Source organism: Ictidomys tridecemlineatus, chromosome 10 (genome assembly GCF_052094955.1).
Source record: "Ictidomys tridecemlineatus isolate mIctTri1 chromosome 10, mIctTri1.hap1, whole genome shotgun sequence".
Classification (NCBI taxonomy): domain Eukaryota; kingdom Metazoa; phylum Chordata; class Mammalia; order Rodentia; family Sciuridae; genus Ictidomys; species Ictidomys tridecemlineatus.
Window position 1 is genome coordinate 11,559,351 of NC_135486.1, and position 25,779 is coordinate 11,585,129.

The following is a 25,779-nucleotide window of genomic DNA, read 5'->3' on the forward strand; positions in this document are numbered from 1 at the left end:
AGAGACTTACAACATAAAAGAACTGAGCATGGAGTTGCATCTTATATTCATAGTTTTTAAGATCTTTTATCTTTCTTTAAAAAAAAAAGAAAAGTAGCAGCTAAACAGCTCTTCCTTCTGATCATCAACAGAATCAGATTCCCCCAGCTGTTCTTACTGCTAAACTGTCTTTTATAATTATTTTTAGCAAACCTTAATGGAAAAATTAAAATTTTAAAAATTAATATGCCTGACACTGTGTACTTTACATAAATTTCCTAACACCTAACAATTTTTTTGTGTGTGTGGTGTTCAGGGCCTTATGCATGCAAGGCAAGTACTCTACCAACTGAGCTATATCCCCAGCAGTTTTACAAAGTAGTTGATATTAGTCATATTTAACAGATAAAGAAACTGAAAAAAGGGAGATTAAATTGAATTACCAAAAAGATATACTTTACAACCATTTTATTTATAGTTTAAAGAAAGCATTATGAATTACATTAAAGGTTGTGGAATCTGTATGGGTTAAAATTTGGGGTTTGTATATCCATCTTTCCTATAATTTACTGTAGAATTAAAATTTGATAGTCGTTATCTTCACTGATAAAATTGAAATAGGGTCTAAGTCTCTTGTAGAATAAACCTAACTGCATTTATTAACAATAATTGAACATAAAGAATCTTTCTGTAAACTCCAAGGCAAGGTTATATGAGTTCAATTTTACTGCTTGTAAGACAACCACATTTTTATTCCTAGCTAACCTAGACCTTACCATATAAGTTACCTAACCTAATCTTGCACAAAACTCATTTTAGGCTGGAATTCCTACTGTGGGTATTCTTGCCTTGATTTTTTTTAATATGAATAACTATTTTTATCTTTTTCAAAATATTTTTCTGTGTCAGTTTCACTTTCTAAGGATAACAATAAATAATACACCATATTACTCATTATTATATAATAATCATGACATGATATATAATTTATGCTAGGCTACTCCATTACTAACTTCATTTAACTATATAATATTAGTATTTCATTTGACTTCATATTTCCTATCAATATCTTTCCACTATTTTTCATGATGTGATATATATGGTATGATCCTGAATACCAAAACACTTATTCTAAGAAAGCAGCAATAATTTGTCTTCCTATTTTGACATATTTACAAAAACGTGGAGTATATCTTATTCTAATTAGGATTCCAGTCTTGTGAATATACACGATGTTGAGAGTCATTGTGGTGTATTCATATATGTACATAGGAAAGTTATGTCAGATTCATTTGCCTTGACTTTTCATTTTGTTTTTAAATCATCTACCTGCTATAACAGCTATTATGTTGGATCAGTGTAAAAACTTGGATTTTTTGTATTTTAAACATTCATTGATTACCTCTGTATAAGGCATCATCATTACAGAAATCACATACGTGACTAGTAATAATGTGATAGCTACAATTTACTGGTTACTTATGAATGATTCTGTATGTTTTACATATATTACTTCATTTGATCTTCACAATAACCATATGATTATTATCCCCATTTACACATAAGGTAGCAGAGGCAAGATTATATGGATTACCAAAGATAACACAGCTGCCAAAGTAATGCTGAGCCACAAGCCCAAGCTGTTTTGACTTTAGAACCTACACTAACCATCGTATAATACTTACTTTTATTCTGCTCTCTCAAGGAACATGGTTCCCCAGGTTATTCTTAAGCTTTCTAAGGCCTTCATAGCAGAGCTACATGAAGACTAGAATGGGCCCATTGGTTAAGGCAATTTAGCATTCAGAACAGCTTCGTAGTTTGTATGTTGACTTCCATGTTATTCTAGTTATAAAAATATTGTGTGAAAATTCTGTAAGACTTGTCTTTGATGAGTTTTGGGGTGTTTAAGTGTAAAGCTTGTAATTCTGTTGATGAATGCTTTGGTACAGTTTTATTCAGTTAAATTTAGAATAAAAATTAGATGCCCAATTCCTCCTTGAAATCTTATAACAGATTTTTTTTGTTGTTCTGGGAATGGTGGGGAGAGAACTCAAAACCAATGCAATTATAAAAGTATAACTTTGACCAGAAGTTTTATTTTGAGATGTGGCAGATGAAAAACATTGGTCTAGTTGATGGACTTGAGTTGTTCAAATAGATATCTTCAGAACAACCCATTCTTGTAGACAAATTGCCTCACACAGTTCTAGTTGAATTGCTTCTTGCTAGGGCAGAGGTCTCGTGGTATTCCTTTAAATTTTTAGTTTCATAAGTGACTTTTTTTTAATTTTTTTTTAGTTATAGATGGACACAATATCTTTATTTTATTTATTTTTATGTGGTGCTGACTATGGAACCCAGTGCCTCACACGTGGAACACAAGTGCTCTGCCACTGAGCTACAGCCCCAGCCCCTCATAAATGACTTTTAAGGGAGGATCAACTCTAAGCAGTGAACATATTTCTGGAGGAAATTGTTCCCAAAGGTCCCTAATAAAGCTGATTGCAAAGATGAGTTAAAGATAGTGTAAGACTAAGTTAGTCAGGCACACTGTTCTGAAGCTCTTAAATACTTAGTGATGGAAAGACATCTAATTGTTTTAGTACCATTTGTAAGTATATACACTTATAAGTATATATGCTTCTAAAAGCTGTGTAAGCTTTCTAACTTGACTTGCTGAAAGGATTTTTTTTTAACACTAAAGATCAGTCAGGGAAAAATTATAATTTAAGTCTGTAAAACATTGGTGCAATAAATGCTCTATTTTATTTGATGTTGACCATATCAAATGAAAATAATATTAAATTCATTTATATATTTTTAAATAATTTTCCATTTAAGTAATGCATGTATTATTTGCACATCTTTCATTTTAAAAAATAATTATGTATTTCAGTACTGTGCAGCATTTATTTCTTTGGGGAAGGCAGTTATATAGAGTTTATTGTCAAGAGTTCAAATGTAATCATACACATGAAAGCCACAAATTCACTTTTAAGTAACTTTTATTCATTGGAAAAATGTGTTTTCTATTGACAAAACTAGAGATTTCTCTCTAATTTCCTGTCTGAATTTTATAAATAAAATGCATTACTTGGTTAAAATCTTAAAATTATTTTTCACTGGAAGTTAGAGTGATCTCATAGTTTTTAAATAAATTGCTAAGTATCTTGAACACATATTCAGTTTTGATTTAAAATAAAGCTGAGATTTTTTTTACCTTGTTGGCAAATATTTACATTTTAGAAAACAAACTTTGTATTCAATCAGTATAATTTTAAAATAACTAGGATATGGATACAAATCATCTTGTCGTATATTGCAGGAAGATGAAATAATCATAGATCCCTTTTTATAATTATAGTGAAGTTCATTTTACAAACTATCTGTAGAAATAAATTGTGCAAAGTAATGTACATGTAACATTTACATTCTTGGGAACTGAAAAAATACAGGGTTCTTTGTCATTTAAGTTGGAGACCATGTCAGTCAATGGGCTTGATCATCATCTGAACTGCTCTCAAAGAGTATGACCCGCCTCTGTATTCCGCCCAAAAAATTCCATCTTGGTGCTTGTTTCTGTAATGGCCTCCTCTGTACCATACTCCATTTAGGTTAGAATGTGCACAGGCATTGTACCACCAGCCTCCTTTATGAAAGTGGGCGCAGTTTCCTTTGAGAAAAAAAAATACAGATATCAAAGTGAAAGTTCCTTCTAGGTGTGGTACCTTGTAAACTGTCAAAAATTTCCTCTACCTTTAGAAAAATTTAACTTGAGCTTCCTTACTGATTTTAGGTAACCTTATCTTAGTTTTCTTATTCTGTTGCTCTATTTGAAAGATTTCTTGAATTACCTTTTTTATTTTGCCTTTTGATATTTGCTTGTTTTTTTGTTTTCATTTTTGTTTCAAGATATAATTTTCTAAGTAGCAGGGTAAGTAAACTGTCCAGTGTTTGTGTATGAGATACACAGGAAAAGAAAGAGTTGGCTAAGGCAGAGGATCAAGTTTGGGGAAAATTGAAATTTCCAACTAAAATAGCATACAGTAAAATAGCACTACCAACAATTAATTGGCTTTCTGTAAACAAACAAGGCATATATTATGGTCATATCTTTCTTCTCCCTCTTTTTTTTTTTTTTTTTTGCCAGTGTGAAATAGGTTAAAACAGAGACCTGTAGAAAAATAAATCATTTTCTTTATGGATATGTCTTTATTAGTGCCAGAAATCCGGGTTTAAAAGGCAGAGTATATGAGAATTAAATTTAGTATTATATGGATGGTTTAATTCGTTCTTTCTAATGAAAATATTCGTTTCCCCTCTGAATCAAGGTATTTTGCATTTACTATTCCACATTTCATTTTGCTTTGTTTTTACCCAGAACCTTGTTTTTCACAAAGATCACACTTTGAAGAGATCTCAAAAACTGTTTCTTTCAATGGGTTATCTTCCCTTTCGCCATATCCAAAATGATCTTTTGGGAAAGATTTAGTAGCATGTACTTTAATAACTAGATTATATCTAACGCATAGGAGGTGGAGTGACTTTTATGAAGTCTGTTTTATATTTTTAGTGTTTTTGTATGCATCTGTGTGGTGCTGGAGATCAAACCCAGGCCCTTGTGCATGCTAGGAAAACTCTAGTGCTGAACTGAACATAGGCATTTTTTCTTACTCACCTGCATACATATCTTTATCTCTATCCAGTGTGGTAAATTGTTTTCCATTATGCCACATCATAGAATCCCCTGCATTTCCCTGGTAAGTTCCTAGGCGCAGTCTGTAGAATTCACTTTCAGGTTCCAGACGAAAACTACTGTATTCTGCATAGACTTTTTTATCACTCCAATCTTCTAATTCAATTAACAACTTATAATTGTCTTGATTGCTAAGTATATAGATATTTTCCAGTCCAAGCCAATATTCTCCATCAATGTTTCCAAACCCTTTCTGTTAATAAAAAAAAGAAACATGAGTACATAACTAAGTGTAGAGATAGTAAATGTTAGCATAGATAAATTTTAAACATTCAGTACCATTTAAGTGGTACAGGTGAGCTTCTGTTTTAGTAAATCACCTGATTTTTTTTTATAAGCTCCACACTGCCACTTGGTTTCACTTTGCTTTCTCTTAATATGTCAGGAGGAGTAGTGGTAGAGTAGAAGTAGAAGTAGAAGAAGTAGTAGTAGCAGTAGTAGTAGTAGTAGTAGTAGTAAGAGAAGCTTCCAGAGACACATAATTAAAGGCCTGAATAAACTGCTGAAAGAAGAAAAAAAGAAAAAGAAAAAAAAATATATGTCAGGAGGTTTTGTTTTGGTTTTGGTTTTGGTTTGTATATATGGGTAGCTTCAAACTCTACAAATAAAACAAAGGCAAAAGAGAACAAAGTATATTGATAGCTACTGAAAATATTAGCTAGTGAACTACCTACATCCTTAAAAGGGTTCCTTATCTGTCTCATACTCATCCAGAGAGCCATTTTTTCCTGAAAGTATATGATTTCTGTCCCCATCTTTGTCAGAGGATATGTAATATTATTATGGGTTATTCATTAAAAACAATAGCATGTGTGTTTAGAAAAGATTATCTTCTTTAGCTCTATTATAAGTAAAAGTAATGTGTAAGAAAATAATGTACTGTAGTAATCTTCAAAGTTCCCCTTTTGAAAAACTGCAAATTAATTAACTATCCTATTTTTATATCTTTTAGCTATTTATATCTTTTTTTATTTGTACATTTTAGATATGCATGACAGTAGAGTATTTTGACATATTATACATATATGGATTATAACTTCCCATTCTTGAGGTTGTACATGATGTGGAGTTACACTGGTCATGTATTCATATGTGAACATAGGAAAGTTATGTCCGATTCATTCTACTTTATTTCCTATTTTCATCCCCCATCCCTATCCTTCATTCCCCTTGTCTAATCCAATGAACTTCTCTTCTTCCCTCAGCCAACTTATTGTATGTTAGCATCCGCATATCAGAGAGAACATTCTAGCCTTTGGTTTTTTGGGATTGGTTTATTATGATGATAGTCTCCAGTTCCATCCATTTACCGGCAAATGCTGCAAACATTGATACGGCTGTGTCACTATAACTACCCTATTTTAAAGCATTGAACATTGCAAGTGTACAGCAAAATTTAGTAAACCTGATCTTAACAGTGGATTTTTTTTCACCCTCTCCTTTGCTCTGGTTACTTGTTTAAAATTTTACAAAAATTCTGGCATATGTATTAATGTCTAATTCTTAGTTGCCAGTAAAATTTCACCTCAGAGTAAGTTACATGTTATTTCACAGTTTTTAATGGGGAGTTAGCAATCTAGAAAATACATTTCCTATCTGTCATACTTTAACTGAAAGTGGCACTCTTTATTTACATATACAAATATATGAATATATAGTGTGTGTTCATACATAAGTTTGTGTATATACAGTTATCACTCATAAAGCTAACATTATGAAGATCTAAATTATTAGCAAAGACCAGTTGTTCGCCTTTCTAAAATTTTAAACATAAGATCTGGTTCTCTATGAAAATCTAGGTGTGTGTCAAATCCCAACAGCACATGATGTCATCAAATTAAAACATGATTATTGGAGGCAAGTAGTCCAAGAAAAGGGTCAGTTTTTTAAAAAGTCCTATAGTTTGTTATTGCTTAAATACATTCCATGTAACAAATGTGATTGTAAATTTTTAAAAAGTGGGGTGGGGGAGTCTGGAATTATGGCTCAGTGGTAGAGCACTTGCCTAGCATTTGTGAGGCAATGGGTTTGATTCTCAGTAAGGCATATAAATAAACAAACAAATAAATAAATAAATGTCCATGGACAACTAAAAAAATTATTTTAAAAAGTCCTAGAAAATGGAATTGGAGTCTACGATAATTCCGCATTTAAGTTGTCCAGACCTAAAGAGGATGCATTTTACATATACTTTTGGCTTTAAAATTGTGATGATAGTAATCTTTTTGATAGATGTAAATAATAATAATCACATGGGTAGTTGTGTTTTTGACTTTATTTGTTTGTAGCAAGCACTGCTTTGTTTCACCTCCCCTAGGTCTGAACCCAGTGATTTACCTTATAATTCTCCCAGTTTCTGAAGAAGTTGACAGAGCCATCTGTTCTTTTCTGAATTACAGTCCAACCCCCAGGATCCAAACTGTTCTCACACCATAACTGCATTGGTCCATTGCTGTTTTCAGGTTTGATCAGATAAATCCCACTGAGTGAATGCCCAGCTTCTTTTGCTTGCTGACAGTCTTTGAATGGCCCTGTAATTTAAATATCATTAATCACCAGAAAACTTAATTTGAAAAGAGAAATATAAATATAATTTTAATCAAGATTCTTATCTTTACATCTTTCTTTACAAATACCACTCTGTGTACATAATACTATAAAAATTAAAGAGTTTCTTTAAAGTAAAAGGATTATTCCAGTCCCTTTATTTGTAACATTAACTCATTTCATTTTCCACTCTTCTCTGCTTTGTCTCTGTGTGTATATATTGTTGTAATCCTAAAACAAGTAGAAAATTGGATTCTGTCTTCTAATTTAACAAATATTTCTGTGAAGCTATAGTTTCCATTCTAATACTTATAATTGCTACGAAATAATCCTTGACATTGATCTATCAATATTTATTTCCATCACTGGACATGGAAGTTTCATTTGATTTTTATCATTACTGTACAAAGTATTTTATTTTTTAATGGCTTCCTTTTTTATATTATAAAAATGCTGTGGGATTGTTCAAGGAGATTTAAACACATATAGCATCACAGTGACCAATTTACAGTTTTCTAAATTTGATATTAATGGAAGACACTAGTCCTTTTGAGATACTCAGTGAAAATGAAGTAACAGTCAGATAAGTATTAAAAATCCTAAATGTTTCTCTTTTAGAAACTCACAGTATACATTCATATATTAAAACTGAGAATCCCAGAAAGAAACCAGTTTCCCAAACTTAGAGAATCTTATATTTTCCCTCATTCAGCAGTTACTCATAGCCCATAAAAAAATACATTTCAAGAATATTGACATAAATGCCTTTCTTACACATTGTATCAGTTTACGATTCTCTGTACAGGGGCCCTGTGAAAATTTACAGACTTGGTACAGATAGAACAGTTAGGGAAGGGCTGGCTGTATCTTGGGTGGTAGTAAACCTGGAGTTAAGCCTGTTTCTTTCTGGTCCCAGAGTTCATGCCCTGACTGCTGTGCTGCATTTGCCCTCTGATATTTCATAGTTTTAGATAGTCTCAAACTATCTAAAGCATTTTGTAAAGTCATATAGAATCTCTGTTTCTTGAACTTGTGATTTCTGCATTTGGGGATCTAGAGAAAGATAGCATCTAGTTCTATTAAATACTCTGCAGTTTCATCTATTACTAGTATTTTGAGCCCTCTTCTTTTTTATGAGATTCGGAAAAATTATGATTCAGAAAGGAGAATGATCCTAAAGATTTATAGAAGAAAAAAAATTTCAATTGCTATATTTTTGTTTTGCTAGAAGTTTTTAAAATTCTGATATGCATAGTTTTTAGAAATTTAGTGAAAATAATCAAATAAAAGAATTTGTGTTTGGTAAGGATAATAAAATAGTTAAAACTTTGAGAAATGTGTCGCGTATACTGTACAAAGAATTTAGTGTCTCTTTTGGGCCTTATTGGAATAGAATTAATCTCATTAAATACATATGTATCTGTCATTAGAAGGGATTCTCAGGTTGTGAGATCTTCCTTCAGGACTGTTTTTTGGGGGGAAGGAGACAATTTTTGGTTTTCTTCTGATTTCTTGTTTCTTTTGTTAAATAAATGAGTCAGTCTGCTCAAGGAAATATATAATAATTTTAAAATTCTTGTTCTTTGTATTCCTAGTTTACTGAGAGGTTATTTATTTGTTTTTGTTTGTCATTAATGAATTTTATATTTTTCAAAAGCTTTGTATCTGTCTACTGAGACAGTGATGGGGTTGTTTCTTTGTTAATATAAGAAATTATATCAATTATAATTAGAATGTTTTTGTGGAATCATCTTGGTCAGAATATTCAGAGCTCAAATACTACTTAGCAAAGTAATTGTTGGTCCTTTCTTTACTCTTTTATTCCTGATCTTAACACATAGTAATAGCTTACTTAATAACGTAAGTAGCTTATTTAATAAATATGCTTATTTGATTTATAAATTTAGTATGACTAAATAAAGATTAATGTATAGTTACACTGCAGAGAAATATTTCTGTTATGCAAGTTCATGAACTAAAAATAATAGCTAGTTTTAGCTGTTATCATATTTTTTATTCATCTGCAGTTTGTGGCACTGAACATTAAAATTCTTGGGAAAAAAATCCCATATAAACTAATGTGACTTCTTTCTTTCACTGATATCAGATTTTCCCTTTTGTCCCAGTCACATATGAACTACTTCATATTACAGAAGCGTGCACTATAATCAGATTTTCCCTTTTGTCCCAGTCACATATGAACTACTTCATATTACAGAAGCGTGCACAATATAATCAAATATTTCTGTTATGCAAGTTCATGAACTAAAAATAATAGCTAGTTTTAGCTTTTATCATATTTTTTATTCATCTGCAGTTTGTGGCACTGAACATTAAAATGCTTGGAAAAAAAATCCCATATAAACTAATGTGACTTCTTTCTTTCACTGATATCAGATTTTCCCTTTTGTCCCAGTCACATATGAACTACTTCATATTACAGAAGCGTGCACTATAATCAGAGAAGGGTAAAGAGGCTGTATTTCAGATAGGATGAAATTGATGAAACTTGAATTTTATATGTGGGAGTGAGAGGGAAGGAGATGTGAAGTCTGACACATGGTTAGGTTATTTTGTGTAGTGCGTGGCAATTAATATATCTGTTTACTCTAGGCAAGAACTTCATCTTTTGTTGTTTCTACAATTTGAGTTTATTTGGGCATGAAGATATTTGAACTAAATTATTTGATGGGCACTATTTCCATATTTTCATTAGTTTGCATTTAGAAATTTCTGCATCTACTCTTTTCTGGGCTAAAGGGATAGAGAAACAACCTTAGAGTCAAGGAGAACGTGGGAGAAATGACAAGAGGAAAATTCCACTATAGTATTTAAGTATTTTAATGGTAACCATGGCTAAGAAATAATAGAAATTTGAGGGGAGAGAATGTATCCTGCCTCTATCTGAGCTCAAGTGAGAAGATTAAGAAGCCTTTGGGGGTAGGAGGTCTAATTAAGGCCACACATGGGTAACATGTGCTGAGGAATGGAGAAAGAAGAGCACCTGATCTTAACAGAGCAGTTACCAAGTTTCTTATGTCTGAAACATAAATGACTGAGTGTGATGCTTAGAGATTTTCAGGTAGGCTAATAGAGCATAGCAGTCAGTTGCTTGACTGCTTCTGTTTAAAAATGCAGTCATGGTTATTTCCAAAGCTAGCCAGAATTTTTTTCCAAAGTTGCCACATTCAGAAAAGTCAAGGATATCTGAGGAATGTTGCTTTTCTTTTAAAACCTATCGCTCATTGTTATACTAAAGCACTCATAAGAGGTTGCGAGGGGAATGGGTAAATAAACAAGGAGAGAAGTGAAATACAGTAGATGGGGTAGAGAGACAAGATGGGAGGGGAGGGGAGGGGGGATAGTAGAGGATAGGAAAGGGAGCAGAATACAACAGTTACTAATAGGGCATTATGTAAAAATGTGGATATGTAACAGATGTGATTCTGCAATCTGTATTTGGGGTAAAAATGGGAGTTCATAACCAACTTGAATCTAATGTATGAAACATGATATGTCAAGAGCTTTGTAATGTTTTGAACAACCAATAAAAAAAATAAAAAAAAATAAAAAAAAAAATAAAACCTATCGGTACAGTAGTTAACACATACATGAAATGGTTTTGTTGCAGTACACATAAGTATTTCTCATTTCAAAAATTTGCATATTCTGTCACTTTTGCATTGCTTATTGTCATCTTTGTAAATGTTTACTGTGCACTCATTTGAGCATAGTTTTGACAGTCTATTTAGTTTTGACATGTATGTGTATATTTGAAAGTTGGACTTTCATTGGGCTATTTTGAATTGCTGTGAGATATTTAGAAATGTCAAATTCATATTGACAGACTTCAGGTTGAATATCCCTTATCCAAATACTTGGGACCAAAGTGTTTCCAGTTTTAGTAATTTTTGGATTTTGAAATGTTTGCATAGACTTTACCAGTTGAGGTTATACTGCCAGCATTCAAAAATTTTAGATTTTGAGGACATTTCTGATTTTCAGATTAACCTATATTTGTCAACTACCATTTGTTACGTATTCCTAACCTCCTTTTGTGCTGTTAAATGGGTATTTAGGTGTTTAAGTGAATTGATTTTCTGGATCCAGCTTTGATTTGATAAAACTTCCATTCATGCAAATTTAAATTTATCTTCAGTATTAATATTCATTCACTTTTCTGGGCAATGGGCTTCATGTTTATTTTGGTTGTCCATTAGATTTGTTAATATAAAGACTTAGGAAAATTTAGTTGAAATCCTTTTCCAGAACACATGGATGAAATTAGAAATGCTTTTTTTCTCCTCCCAAGTAAAAAATAATAACAGAATTCAGTATTAATTTATTTTAATAAATATACTATTAGTGTGTCTTAGTCCGGTATAGACTGTTGATGGTGACAGGAACATTTTCTTGTTGTTATTTGCATATCATATTTACTTTCTGCTCTAGAATTAGATTATACATTATTATTCCTATATTAAATGTCTTACTTTCTCAGTATCATACAAAACATTGGATATTGGAATTTTTTTTCTTTAAAATTTTTTTAGTTGTAGATGGACACAATATATTTATTTATTTATTTATTTATTATTTATATGTGGTACTGAGGATCAAACCTAGTTCCTCACACTGTGCTACAACCCAAGCCCCTGGATATTGGAATTCTTAAATCTCTAATAAAAATTACCAGCTTTATTCTCAAGAGGTCAAATTTAACTTGCTGACTTGCATATTATCAGAAACAAATCATGAATATGAGTTAGGAATTTGTTAATAAGAGTTAAAAGGGTATGTATCTTTCCTTTAAAATAAGACATATTAATTTTTTTCTTATGTTGAATAATTTTGAAACAATCTTCATCTTACATGATACACATTTGGATTCTTCTCAAAGCAGAAAACTGGAATTCTCTATATTGAATTGAAGTACCAGTCTCTTCTGCAGTTTATGTAATGATTTGTCATATGGCTAACAAACTCCAATTTATAGAATTGATTCATAAAAAAATATTGAGTACCACTTTTCTACTTCTTGGCTTAAGGTCAAGTGTAGAAAAATATTGACTAGTCATGCCACGTAATTTTCCAAAATGTATTTTTCATTGAAAACCCATATTTTAAATAGAACAGTGGAGCCATGTTTATGTAGTGCTGAGGATTGAACCCAGGACCTCATGCATGCAAGGCAGTCACTCTCCCACTGAGCTACAACCCCAGCCCTAGAGCCATCTTTAACATAAACTTCTTTTAGTAATTTAAATTATAAGAAAAATCCTCTTTGTGATAAGAGAAATAAAAAAAGATAAGTGTGGGAGGCCATCCTTGCACGTAATTTGAGTTACCTCCCTGGCTGGGTGAGAGGCGCTTAGACACAGCTGTGTTAAAGCCTTCCCCATCCTTTCCCACCCTTTCCCAGGTCTGAGGTCTTGTCCGTGCAGAGGTATGCCTAGCCACTGACCTGAAGCCCCAATCATCATCCTTGACCTTGGGATGCTGCCCCCCTTAACCTTCATTGGATGGGATTTTCCCTGGAATTTTTTGTTCTCCAATAAAAGCTCACTCCCTGGCTTGTTCTCCCTCTCTCTCTAGTCTCTTCTGTAAACCTCGCCACCACATTAGGTGGTTGGAGGCCGGAGCTAGGAGAAGCTGTTGTGGGAGCTGGTATTAAAGGTAATGAGAGTCTGTCTCTTTAATTTAGAACTTACTAACAATTTCTTATGAACCGAATCTTCTTTCATGAAGCCAGCGCTGGTCGCGTGGCAGAGTTAAGCAGAAGATAAATGATCCTTTCAAGAGAAGGAAGTTTGAGGCAAATATTTTATAAAGTGTTAATATAAATATCCCACTGAATATTGAGCCTAAAAAATTTACTAATAGAAGGCATTACAAATGATTTCAAAAAAATATAAACATTCTATGATTTAAAACAAGCCCAGGGCTGGGGATGTGGCTCAAGCAGTAGTGCCTCGCCTGGCATGTGTACAGCCCGGGTTCGATCCTCAGCACCACATACAAATAAAGATGTTGTGTTCACCAAAAACTAAAAAATAAATATTAAAATGCTCTCTCTCTCTCTCTCTCTCTCTCTCTCTCTCTCTCTCTCTCTCTCTCTCTCTCTCTCTAAAAAAAATCCAACATTAAAAAGCATATTTTTAAATATTTAATGACTGCTCCTCCAATTTGACTTATTAAGCTTACCTTTTAAGGTCCCATTTATCTAAAATTGCAAGGTACATAATTAGATGTGCATTAATAAATGTAAAAATGAGCCGGGAATGGTGATGCATGCCTGTAGTCCCAGAGGCTCAGGAGACTGAGACTGGAGGATTTCAAGTTCAAAGCCAGCCTCAACAATGGCAAGGCACTAAGCAACTCAATGAGACCCTGTCTCTAGATAAAATACAAAATAGAACTGGGGCCGTGGTTCAGTGGGCTAAGTGCCCCTGAGTTCAAAATAAAACTAAAAATGTATGATGGTCAGACCATACCAGAACATGCAGAGTGAACATATTCTGCACGCACATCCTCATGCAGCCATCACACTCTACACAAAAAGGGGTGAGGTGGAGGGAGATCTTTATACAAAGGCAATTGGGCCTTGGAAAAGCTGGCCAAATTCCAACTCAAATCCTTGCTCTTATACTGTGAAGGAGCTTTCTCAACTCCATTCACTACAAGGAATGAACTTATTTTTAAAATTTAGTTAAAAATTTAAAATTTTCTTTTATGAAAGACTAGCCCATGAAGCAGACATCAAATAGCACAATTAAGATTTGCATTGGTGACAGCTTTCCAGACGTATAATTATGTTCCCAAATACTTTATTTTTAAGGTAGGGAAGGTAATGTTTCTGGAAAACATTTTTTTAACTAAAACATTATTTTATTATTTTCTGTAAGGTTTTTGAGATGCATTTTCTTCAAAGGAAAATATGAAATTGTTTGTCATTATATCACCTTTTTAAAAAATTGTAGTGTCAACATCTCTAGCAATTAGGAAAATGCAAATCAAAACTACTTTCATCTCACTTAGAGTGGCAACTACTAACAATACAAACAACAATGAGTGTTGGAGAGGATGTAGGAGAAAAGTCACATTCATACATTGCTGGTGGGACTACAAATTGGTACAACCAGTATGGAAAGCAGTATGGAATTTCCTTGGAAAACTTGGAATGGAACCACCATTTGACCCAGCTATCCCACTCTTTGGTTCATATCCAAAGGGCTTGAAATTAGCATACTACAGGGATGCAGCCACATCAGTGTTTATAGCAGCTCAATTCACAATAGCAAAATTGTGGAACCAACCTAGATGCCCTTCAGTAGATGAATGGATAAAGAAACTGTGGTATCTGTACACAATGGAATATTACTCAGCATTAAAAGAGAATAAAATCATGACATTTGCAGGTGAATGGAAGAAGTTGGAGAATATTATGCTAAATAAGTAAGCCAATCCTGAAACAAATGCAAAATGTTTTATTTTATATGAGGACGAGATCCATAATGGGGATGGGTGGAGGAGCATGGGAGGAATGGACGAACTTTAGATAGGGCAAAGGGGAGGGAGAGGAAGGGAGCAGGCATGGAGGAAGCAAAGACAGTGGAATGAGATGGACATCATTACCCTAAGTACATATATGAAGACACGAATGGTGTAACTCTACTTTGTGTACATCCAGAGAAATGAAAAATTGTGCTCTATATGAAATGCTCATATATAACAAATTAGAATAGATTTTTTAAAATTATAGTGTCTTCAATGACCATTCTTAATTTTCCTTTGTCTCTATGAGTTTGACTACTCTGCTTATACAAAGAGAATCACACAGTCTTTGTCTTTTTTGTAACTGGCTGAACACCTTTCAAAATAATAAAAACTGGCATTATTTTCACATTACACACTTAACAGACTTTAGAATGACCATGGGGAGTACAATATGCCAGAAGCCTACATATCAGCAGTAGACAAGAACAGGTACCCAAATATCATTAGTAGTTATTTCCAGAGAGATGTGACATAACATGAGCAAATAATCCAGCATATTATATAAAGAAAACAGCCTGTTTATTGTTGCTTAAAATAATTTATATTTGGTAATAATCAGAGTATCAGAACTGTAAAAGCACATTAGAGTCATCTAGTCCAATCAGCACTCTCTTTCTAAAAGGAGAAAACAGAAAAAGATAGCCAAAGTGATTTACCCACGGTCACATGGGTAAGTGATGCAACCAAGGTAATGGTGCAACCAGGTTTTCCAAATTCTGTGCTCTTTCCCTTGTTTACTAGTTTACTGATTAGTATGATAATTCTTATGGTATAGCTAGTTATTGACTTGATTTAAGAGACCATATATTTAGAATAAGAAGGTAAGACTTACTTAAAATAATAAATCATGAATAAAAGAAAAAGTTACTTATCCTTAATTTTTGTGTTAAAATGGCTTACTGGGGAGATTCACAGCATTATTTCATTAAAGCAAATTATGTATAAAATATTTGGACATGCTAAATCACTAGCATGGGATTTGATTCTGTAACACTAAAGTTTAATATGTAATGAAACCTAGAACTGATGATTTTCATTTTGTTATAAGTGTTTTCATTGTCAGTTTGTCACTGTATAAATATGTGATTTATCATTTCTGCTAGAACTGGTGTTAACTGTCCACGTAATATTGAGGAACTATATAGAGTGCTCTACAGCAGTTACCTCCATACTTCCATAATTGTACACACACTCAGTTTTTAAAAATCCACATGCCTTGGTTATGTTTGTTTATAAACTATATACACACACTACTATGTTGATAAATTATATACTTTAAAAGCTTACACAAAACAATTTTAATGTCTATCAAAAATAATTCTTTTTCTTTCAATATCAGTGGATCATTTTGTATACATCTTCCTTTTGAAAATCATCATCTGCTTAATTTAATGATACTCTGGACTGTTGCTACTGTTTATATTGAGTGAATCCAGTACCGTATAATGTGTTAAGTAGGTATTGTTTTGAAGGTCTTTGGAATGACAGCTTTAAAATGCTATAAAATCAGCTACTGTTTATTTCAGCTGCAAATAAGATCTTTTATCTACCAAAACAAGCTTATAATGTAGTTGGAAGGCATTTTAATTATATGTATTGTCCATACATATAACAGTAACTGATAATCCAAGAGGGGCTATATGAACTACCACCTGTGTCACAGAGAGTAGAGGGCTCATGGAGAACAATCACTTGAAGTCTATGGGAATGAAAAAGGGCCTCAGGGAGAAATTGCCATTTGTTTATTTATTTATTTTATTTGGTTTCAGCTTTGTGATTTGAATGGGCAAAAGTCATGGAAAATATTTAGGAGAAATTGAGTAGATTCATTTCATTGGAGCAGAGGTGGGTTTTATGAAGAAAACGAAGGAAGACTAACACAGTAGTCTTTGTTCTTTAGGGGAGGACATTATTCTTAGCCAACTAAGCTAATTGGACTTTTTTTTTTTTTTTTTGTGGTGGGGAATTGTTGAGCCAGAAGTGTGATATGAGGGTAGTTGAAGAAGATGAAACTGGTGGCAATGCAGAATATATTTTGATGGAGAGAGAAAACAGAGGTAGAATAGTTGGCAAACTATTGTACAGTTCTTGGTAAAAGGAAACATTTGAGTGTGGGGCCCTATTTTAAGAGCTTGAGTGTAGTACTCTTCAAGTAGTAGTAGTATTCCCATTTACAGATAAGGAAGGAGACTGAAATACAGAGAAATCTGTCCCTTACCTCCTAAGCCACATAGCTAGTAAGTAACCCAGGAAGCCTCTGTCTTCTAGCAAATGCCATGGGTAATTTGAATCTGTTAACAGTTCTGGCTCTCAGCAGAAATGGGGGACATGAATAGAATTCAATTGAGTGTTGTGTGGGCCAGATGGGAAGTGTCAAAGATGAGCCAAGCTAGTTCAGAAGAAGCAGCAACATAAGTCAAAACAGAAATCAAAAGAATTTGATCTATCACTTTTTCTAACAGGAATTTATTCTAACGAAATAATAATAGAAAAGCAAAGGAAAGAAAAATTACTTGTAAAAGTCCCAGAAATATTGATTACCATCTTTATGAATAGGAAAAAGACTCAAAGGTCATTACCAAAATGTTAGCTGTTTGAGTATTTCACTGTGCAAGTGATGCTTTTAAAAAAAAAAAAAAAAACTTATTGCTATTTTCTAGGTTTTCTTCAATAGATTATTACTTTAATACTTATAATTTACTTATTTCTCAAAGAAGAATGCTAGTTTAAGAAAAGGGCAATGTTATAGTTTAGTTACTAATTCATTCTTCAAGTACCTTCTTTATGATGAGCACAGTATGCCAGATCTGATCCTGACTAGACACTGAGATGGAGTAATGAAAAGAAATTCTTAGAGAAATATTCAAGGGAAACAGACAAATCAGTAACTCCAGTGTAATGTGATACAGAAAATACTTTTAAAAATTAGCCTGTGTTTTGGGGAGAGAGATCTAGGTAGGTAAGTTTGAATCTGGGAAGGGAAAACATTAAACCTAAAACTAAGCCTTAGTCTGCTCAGTTGACAGATAAACTGAAAGTATCTCAGTAGAACAAACCTATGACATGGGTGGTCACGGTGGAGTGTCCAGCTGCAGATGTGCAGCTTAGGTTGGGATCAGGAGGAAGAGCACCTGGGCAGTGGTGACACTTGATGATATATGAAATCTCTAAACCAGAATACTGTGAAGAAGGCTTTTTTATAGTATAGGAAGAGGATCAAAGACCTAGAAAAGTAAGAAGAATCAGAATACTGTAAGGTGGAGACCTAGAAAAACTTAGAGGTGGATGGTTGGTGGTGTCCTTTTTTACAGAGAGTCACTTTGTAGTGTACTTCTTTCCCACCTTTGTTTTATAGTTTTTTTGTTATGTTTTCTCGTGGTCTGTGTCCATCTTTATGTCCAGCCTTTTCAATAAGTGAATGAGTGTGATTTTCTTATATCTTTACTTTTGGCATTTAATTCCCCCTCCATTCAAAGGAAGGAAACAAGTTCAAAAAGGATTTGGAAAGATGGCTTATGAGAAAATGGATGCAAGTGAAAAATAAATGAAAGGTATTCGCTCAGAAGTTTGGCAGTGAGCTTACAAAATAGAACAGAGGAATTATTCATCTTTGTTTTCTGGGCTTCTAGATTCGAGACTGATAGTGAATGAGTGAATGGAGCAAGGAATGAAATGAAGAAATAGAGGCACAGAATTAGATCAGTGCATGGTGGTTTATGGTAATGAAAACTTACTTGTATGTATTTGATTACAAGGTACAAATGATTTGTTTAGTTTTGGAAAATAGGAAGGTATCTTTTCATCTATAGTTGAGGGCCAGAAGACTGGGTTTTGTCCAGCTGTTTTCAAGGTAGGAAGGGGCTAAGAATGCAGGACCTAATTAGACTTACTCTCTAATAAATGTAACATTTGAGTGATCTGAGTAATAAATGAGCAATCTGAGAGTGGGGGTAAGGACACAAAACTGCAGGCTTGAAGAGAATGGTAGCATCTCATAAGTGTTCCTTTTAAAAAGGAAGATGGTAAGAGTGGCAGGAGGGGAGTATAGGGACTGTTGAGCAGCAGTGAGGTCCCAGCTGGAGGCTTGATTGGTGACGAGCAGGCTCGTCCTATCCCTGACAGTAGTCTAGACTCTTGGAGCTTGGAGGAAAGACTGCTTTTTTCACAGAGTAACCACTTTCTTAAACTCCCTAGAAATTTAGAGGAGATGTATTTAAGTTCGAATCTTGATGCTATTTATTGAAAACAAAAAAGTTGGGCTGGGGGCTCAGTGGCAGAGAGATTGCCTAGTTTGTTGCAGAACATCTATTTCTTGCTTCTGCCTGGAGAGTACATCCTTCAGGCACTAGTTTGATTCTCAGCACCACGTATCAATAAATAAAATAAAGGTCCATTAACAACTTAAAAAAAAATAAAATCTTAACTTACATGTATATAGCAACACCAAAATGAAGAATAAGCATTTATTATATGAGCATTGTTTCATAAACCATAAAACACATTAACCACATACTTCTTTTTTTACCAGTAGGGAGTGACTCACCTTCATTGATGAAAGTTACTGGTGGTATCTTGAAAGGGCTTTTGGTAGGAGAAGTTGCCAAATCAGGTGGTGGCATTAAGTCTCTGGGATAACCTGGATCCCTTTGTATCTCATTCCCTGCCAGCAGACCAGGGGTGTACTGATGACTGTTAGGAATGTGTTGTGGTACCACCTGAACGAGAGGGGGAGACATGTGGGTATCTTGTCGGGAAAATATCTTCAAACACTGCTCTTCCAATAGAGTGATCATCACAGACTGGTTATTGACAAGATCCGTCAGGGAAGCATATTTCACCTCCAATTCCCTGTACCTTGTTGCCATCTTCAACATTTCTGTAGTGACATTGAGGATTTTATTTTCCAACTGGGAAAGTTCAAGTGAATTATCCCTCTTACGGATAATTTCATGCAATAGTTGCATATAGAGTTGAGTGACGCGGGAGTTCATGTTCCGGCTTTCTTTCCTGAGCAGCTTTACCTCATTTACAATGTTTCCATCTACATCCACCACCAGTTGCAGAACATCTATCTCTTGCTTCTGCCTGGAGAGTACGTCCTTCAGGTTCTCCAGGTCCATCCTGGTGATCATGTCTTTGATGGCACCTGCATCTTGCCCTTTGGTGTTGACACAGATTGGCCCTGTTATTTTTTGTTCAGGTACCAGGAATGTGTATGCACATTTCTTTGTTTCCTCTTTACTGTCTGTGGCACGAGGGTATCTCCTCTGGTTTATTTTTTTTATTTTCAACTGCCCACCTCTGCAGTATCCAGTGCCCATTAGTAGAAAAAAGAGCACACCTAGGGTCCAAAAGAAAGCCTTCATTTTTAAATGGGGTTGTACAGTGACGTCTCTTGAAAACAAATCCCTGAGGAGGAAAAGTAAAGAGTTCATATTAACCTACATTTAAAGTCAGTACTATTAAAAAAGCATCTAAAGGAAAATCATAAATTAGAATTAAATATTATTTCTTAAATTCAACACTAACTTATTATAGTGCTTTGAAATTTGTTTCAAGATGAGATCTTAGCAGATAGCCCTTCAGCTATACCACCTTATTATAAGGACTTTCATTCCCAAGCTCACGGAGCAGATTCCACCTGTGCCCACTGTTTGCAAAGTTCTGCAAAGACTCTCATAGGTGCTATCGGGCTTTCAAAACCTGGGTAAGACATGTTTTTTACCTTGAAAAAGCTATCTCTTAGGACCATGTAAAGGGTACACAGAGTTTACAGGTTTAATTAAAATATTCTTGCCTAACTAGAATTGAAAATTACCAGGTGTTTTAACATAGCAGATAAACAAATCTAAACTGTTTTGCCATAAAACTTTGTTTTTTGTTTTTGTTTTGGTAGTATCTGCTTTTGGGATTTCTGACAGGTTTAAAAGTCATAGAATGCTCACAATAATTATTGTGAATAATAATCACATACATGCTATAAGTTTGTAGATGATTCAGCAAAGGAGGAAAACTACGCATAACTGAATATGAAGAACCTCTTTGGGCCCATGTGCATTTTGAGGATCAAGGCCACACTATCAGAATCAGGCCTAAGACTCAGGCTCCCTGGTCCTTGGTCAGCATTTATAGGAGTTGCACATATACCCAAATGTGTGCTCAGAATGGTTCGTGTTTGCTGTGGCAGATGAAAAGTACTTCTTGTTTATAGTACAGTTCTGAGGAAATGCTGGAATTAGTTGTGAGAGCCGAGCTCTTCCTTTGTATTTGCCTCCCAAAAGAGTTCTAACAGTACAACAGGTCAGATGTGCGTGTTTGCCTCGTTGGTATCATTAGCGTGCTGCTATGTTAGCCCACCTTCCCATCTTATAAACTAATTCTTTGTGCTGCTTTTAAAGGATGGCAACAGATGCCCAAGAACTTTTCTGTCCACTTTTCTGAGTACTTGTTGCTTGATTTGAGAAGGAGGGTCCGAAGTTTCGGATGCCCACCATGAACAATAGCAGTACCACAGGAACAGTATTTAATACCTAGTGGGTACTCTGTCATTGCTAGCACTACTTTGAGCTATCAATTACTTCTCACCACAACCTGATGAGGTCAACTGTTAGGATCCCTATTTTCAAATGAAATTGACATGCAGAAGTTAAGAGTCATACAGCTTTCAGAGAGAGCCAGAATTTGAATCCAGGCAAAGACTCCAGAGTTCATGTTTTTAGTCAACCACTGCATTATTTATGGCACCATATTCTGATTTCTGTCAGCAACACTATGACAATCCCTTATATGTATAAGTACTTCACATATGTTAACTGTTTGCATCCACAACAACACTGTGAAGTAAATAATGCATCATTTTACAAAGGAATAAAGTCCTGTAAAAGCTATAAACCACTCAAACAGGATTCAGAATTTCTACTCCCAATATTTCTAGACCTGCTGTTTTTTTCTTAGTCATGTTTTCTTAGTGACTATAGAGGGAACTAATGTGATTCTTATGTTTCATGGTCTTTTCTTGGCTTGTATCTCTTTTCATTGACTGATTACCCAATTAAGCAAAAATACTTGTAAGTCATTTTTGTTAGGACATGATTCCACCATATTTACGTCCCCAACTTTTTTGCTACCAATCCCATTCCTCCGCATGTGTTCTGTCAGTTGATGTTTATGTAATCTGACATGAGATTGTGATTCCCCCCACAAAAAGTTGTCTCAGGAAGCAGAGGCTCCTCAGCTGGGGGAGGAGGGGCTGCACCGCTTCACTCTGACAGTATAGCTCCTTGGTTCTAGTGTTTTCAATGAGTAATGTGTTCAGTATGGATAGATAAAGCAAGTAATGCAAAGAATGAGTGAAGCTCAGAGAATTTTCTTGTACTAACTTAGTCAAGATAGGAAAGATGAGTATAATAATGTATCAGAGCTTTATATTGTTGACTGGTGACCAAAAGCACACATGAATAAGCACTTTTTTGTTTTTATACCATGCCATGCAACATTGGTAGAAAATTTAGACTTTTTTAAGAATCCTCATTCCATTTTTTTTAAAAAAAAAATACTTTTATTATAAGAGTTGCCTATACTAAAAACCAATAAGATTTTGTGTCACGTTTCCAGATTCTGGGAGTTTAGAAGTGGTTTATTATAAAAATGAGAGAGTAAAAAATGTTACCATTTCAGCTTTTTAACTACCTAGTGTTCAAATCCCTTTGTTTCTTTTAAATAATGGAATGTAAACTCTTAAGCCATAAAATTATTTTATTTAAATTATTCCTACTATGAAACAAACTACAGAAACAAGGAAAATTCAAAAAGTATCATGAAATTTCAATTCAAAACAATTAGAATTTTATAAATGATATCCTGATTCAACAACATGTGTTAACACCAGACAACAGATTTTTTTAATTTGTTCTAACTACTTAGACACAGATTTTTATAGAATAACTAAGAACATATTATCCAGGACTTTGTATCAGAGTTATCACTAGAGAACCCTCCCCCACAAAAAAAATAAAAATAAAAATGTTTCTCAATTAAAATAAAAATAAACTTTTGTATATTCTGTCTTGGGTCATTATGGTTCCAATAAAATTAAATCATAAGATTTAGTATTTAAAAGAGGCAACTAAAAGTTCTTTTCTAAAAAAATAAATATAATCCCCTAGTTCTTATAAAAGTAATGACTTTGTTGTCACTTAAAGCAGAGCAAGGATCCACATTTCTTAAGAGTAGACTAACTACATCATGAGTAAAGAACTGGATTTTAAAATACATTGACTATTACATTTTCTAAAAATATTCTCTTATTTAATATTTTCCCATATGTTCAGTTTTTAAAGTGAAAGATCCATAAATCTGTGTTACCTCATAAAACCTTTCTGTATATGTTAAATTTTTCCTAGATCCCAAGAGAATGTTATAAATTAGTTACTGTATACTTAAGTCTAAATCTACATCTTTGCTTGGTTGTTTTTAGAAAAGAAAATAACATCTTATATGCATTTGGGTTAATTTTATTAGTACTATTTCTCTTCGTAGTTGCTGTGTTGCCAGCTATTAGAAAAAAATAAAAGCCAGGATTTACTTCCTTGCAGATGGTAAACTCGTAGAGGCATTTAATTGGCTGTGTCATGCACTGAAAACAGCATGAGGCAATGGAGTTAAATTTATGCAGCATTGAGGATATGTTAGATAAAGAACTTCTAGGTTGTGGAATATGCTCCAGGAAGAGATTGTAGAACAACCTCATTCTCTGGATATATTTCAGAAAAGAATGGTTATCTGTGTGATGTGGGTTTCAGTTGAAATGCTTGACCCAAGGCTTTGGGAAGAACTGAGACTTAATGATAAGATCCTGAACTTTTTTCATAGCAAGCAGCAACAGAAAAATGACAGTGTTTCAGATCGAGAATTGCTTGGAAATTTTATCAGAATCTTTTGTAAAATGTGTGCTTAACAGAGATCTTTATGATACTAAAAGTCTAGAATCTTTAAGGAAAGGAAGGACATGAAAGCAAAGTTGAAAAAAAATCTGACCTTTACCATTATTTGCCTGTTGAAATTCTTAGCATTTAAAATTAAAAGGTCAGAGGATACCCAAATGATAACAAACTTAAAAGTCTTTGGTGTTAAGGCTTAATATTGATAACTAGTAATTTTACTTTTAATAATTTTCTAATATAATTTAACACCACTCCCCAGGTAGAATGTTGAAGGACAGACATCTCTTATGTATGGTAAACAAAATTATTTCTTTTAAAAAATATTACATGTTCTTGGCCTTTTAATCATGGATTTAAGTAATTACCTCTTTGGGTTTCATGTTTTCCATTGTTTAATGCTATCTACTTAATACTGCTCCTCAGTCCTTAACCTATAAGAAGGTTTAAGTTTTTTGTATGTGTATCAACAACTTTGCCTTTCTAAGTAATTCAAATTGTAATAGTTTCAATTTGTTAGTCAAATTAAGTTACTGTTATATATAAACCTGAAAAACTGTAAAATTTTGAAGTATGGCAAGAAATCCGCTAATCTTTACAAGAATTTGCTTAATGTTTGGTTCGAGTATAATTAAGTTTTGTTGCAAAGCCTTTAGTTATTTTATATCTTCTTAGCTTTGTCTTGTAGCCATAGTTTGAGAAATCCAACAGTTTGTTTGTATCTTCAGCATGTGTATACTATAGCTTTAAGAGGAGAAATTGATCATGTTTACACCAATTTAGTTTAGATTCCTTTGTTGTTGATTACTGTGCTATAAACTGGGTACATTTAATCCGTTCTTGAAAATGTCTTTCTAGGGTCCTGAAAACATTTGTTTTCAGACACCCAGCATGTATGTGTCAGTCTACAGTCATATGCAATAAATATCATTAAATCAAATTTCAAATAATACATTAAACATCATAAACTTAACAACTAATTTTTACATAAAGTTACAAAATAAAATATTTTTCAGATGAGTTGATTTATAGCATATTCCAAAGTTCTTTGTTTAATAAATTTTTAAATAACTACTACAAATTTAAAAGTATTACGCATTTTGATATATGTATAATATTGTTAATAAAAATAAAAGAAATATTAAAATACCTTTTTGTGCCTGTTGATAAAGCAAATCCCGAAACTTGCTGCCCTTATTCTTGATTTTTAAAAGTCAATGTAGAAGTTTGTTCATCTGTGACTTTAATGGCAACTGCATTTTTGTTCTGGACCGTTGACTCCAAGCTGTAATAAGGAGCTTCTTTTTTCTTTTTATAGTACTAATTAATTGAACTTGACAAGCCACCTAAGTAATTTTAAGTAGTGTAGTGGAAGTTCTGGTCTGTGGGCTGTGTCTAGTCCCTCAGAGAAAGCCTTGTGGCTTTGCTCTGTCTGCCACATGGAGACGCGCAGTAACCAGCTACAGCTGACAGACTGTACACCCCTTAAGAGTGATTCCCTGTCTTTCTCTGCAGAGTCTAGTTCAGCCCACATATTACGTCACCAAAAATAGCTGGAGACTAGGAGGGAAAGTCTCCTCCTCCTTAGGATTTCCTCTCTGTAGCCTTAAATAGGGGTGGGGGTGGTGGGATCAGCAGGAGGTTGCGTAGCTCTGAACAAGGGGAGATTGTGTGCAGGTTGAAGGAAGGGCACCATCTGGAAACAGACTATCATTTTATAGTTCAGCGGGCAATTATAAAACAAACATTTTAGTCTGCTGGCCAGAGAGATTTTAAGTTGCTGAAAAAGTAGTGCTCGACTGCATTTTAGAAGTAGTTGCAGGCTGATGAGTTTGGCTTTTGTTACAAAGAAAGGGGGTTAGGATTTGCCAGGAGGCAGCCACCTAAATAATAATAATGTTCTTTATAGCCTACAAGAATTTTTAAGCATTTTACTTTAAAAATTGCCATTTCAGAAGATTTTAAACTTATAAGAAACTTCATGTTGTGATATGTTAT

The 25,779-nt window shown here is 33.7% G+C and overlaps 2 protein-coding genes across 4 annotated transcripts in view; one reads left to right on the forward strand and one right to left on the reverse strand.

Moving 5' to 3' along the window:
• Positions 1–25,779, forward strand: part of Ralgps2 (Ral GEF with PH domain and SH3 binding motif 2) — a 168,687-nt gene that overhangs the window by 96,837 nt on the left and 46,071 nt on the right. The gene's annotated exons all lie outside the window — the stretch shown is intronic.
• Positions 2,970–25,296, reverse strand: Angptl1 (angiopoietin like 1). Its single transcript, XM_013356188.4, has 5 exons — positions 24,932–25,296; positions 19,386–20,251; positions 7,076–7,269; positions 4,661–4,931; positions 2,970–3,655 (listed from the first exon to the last, which is right to left on the reverse strand). Exons 2-5 carry the CDS (start codon positions 20,206–20,208, stop codon positions 3,468–3,470), a joined length of 1,476 nt encoding a protein of 491 aa, XP_013211642.1. The 5' UTR covers positions 20,209–20,251; positions 24,932–25,296; the 3' UTR covers positions 2,970–3,467.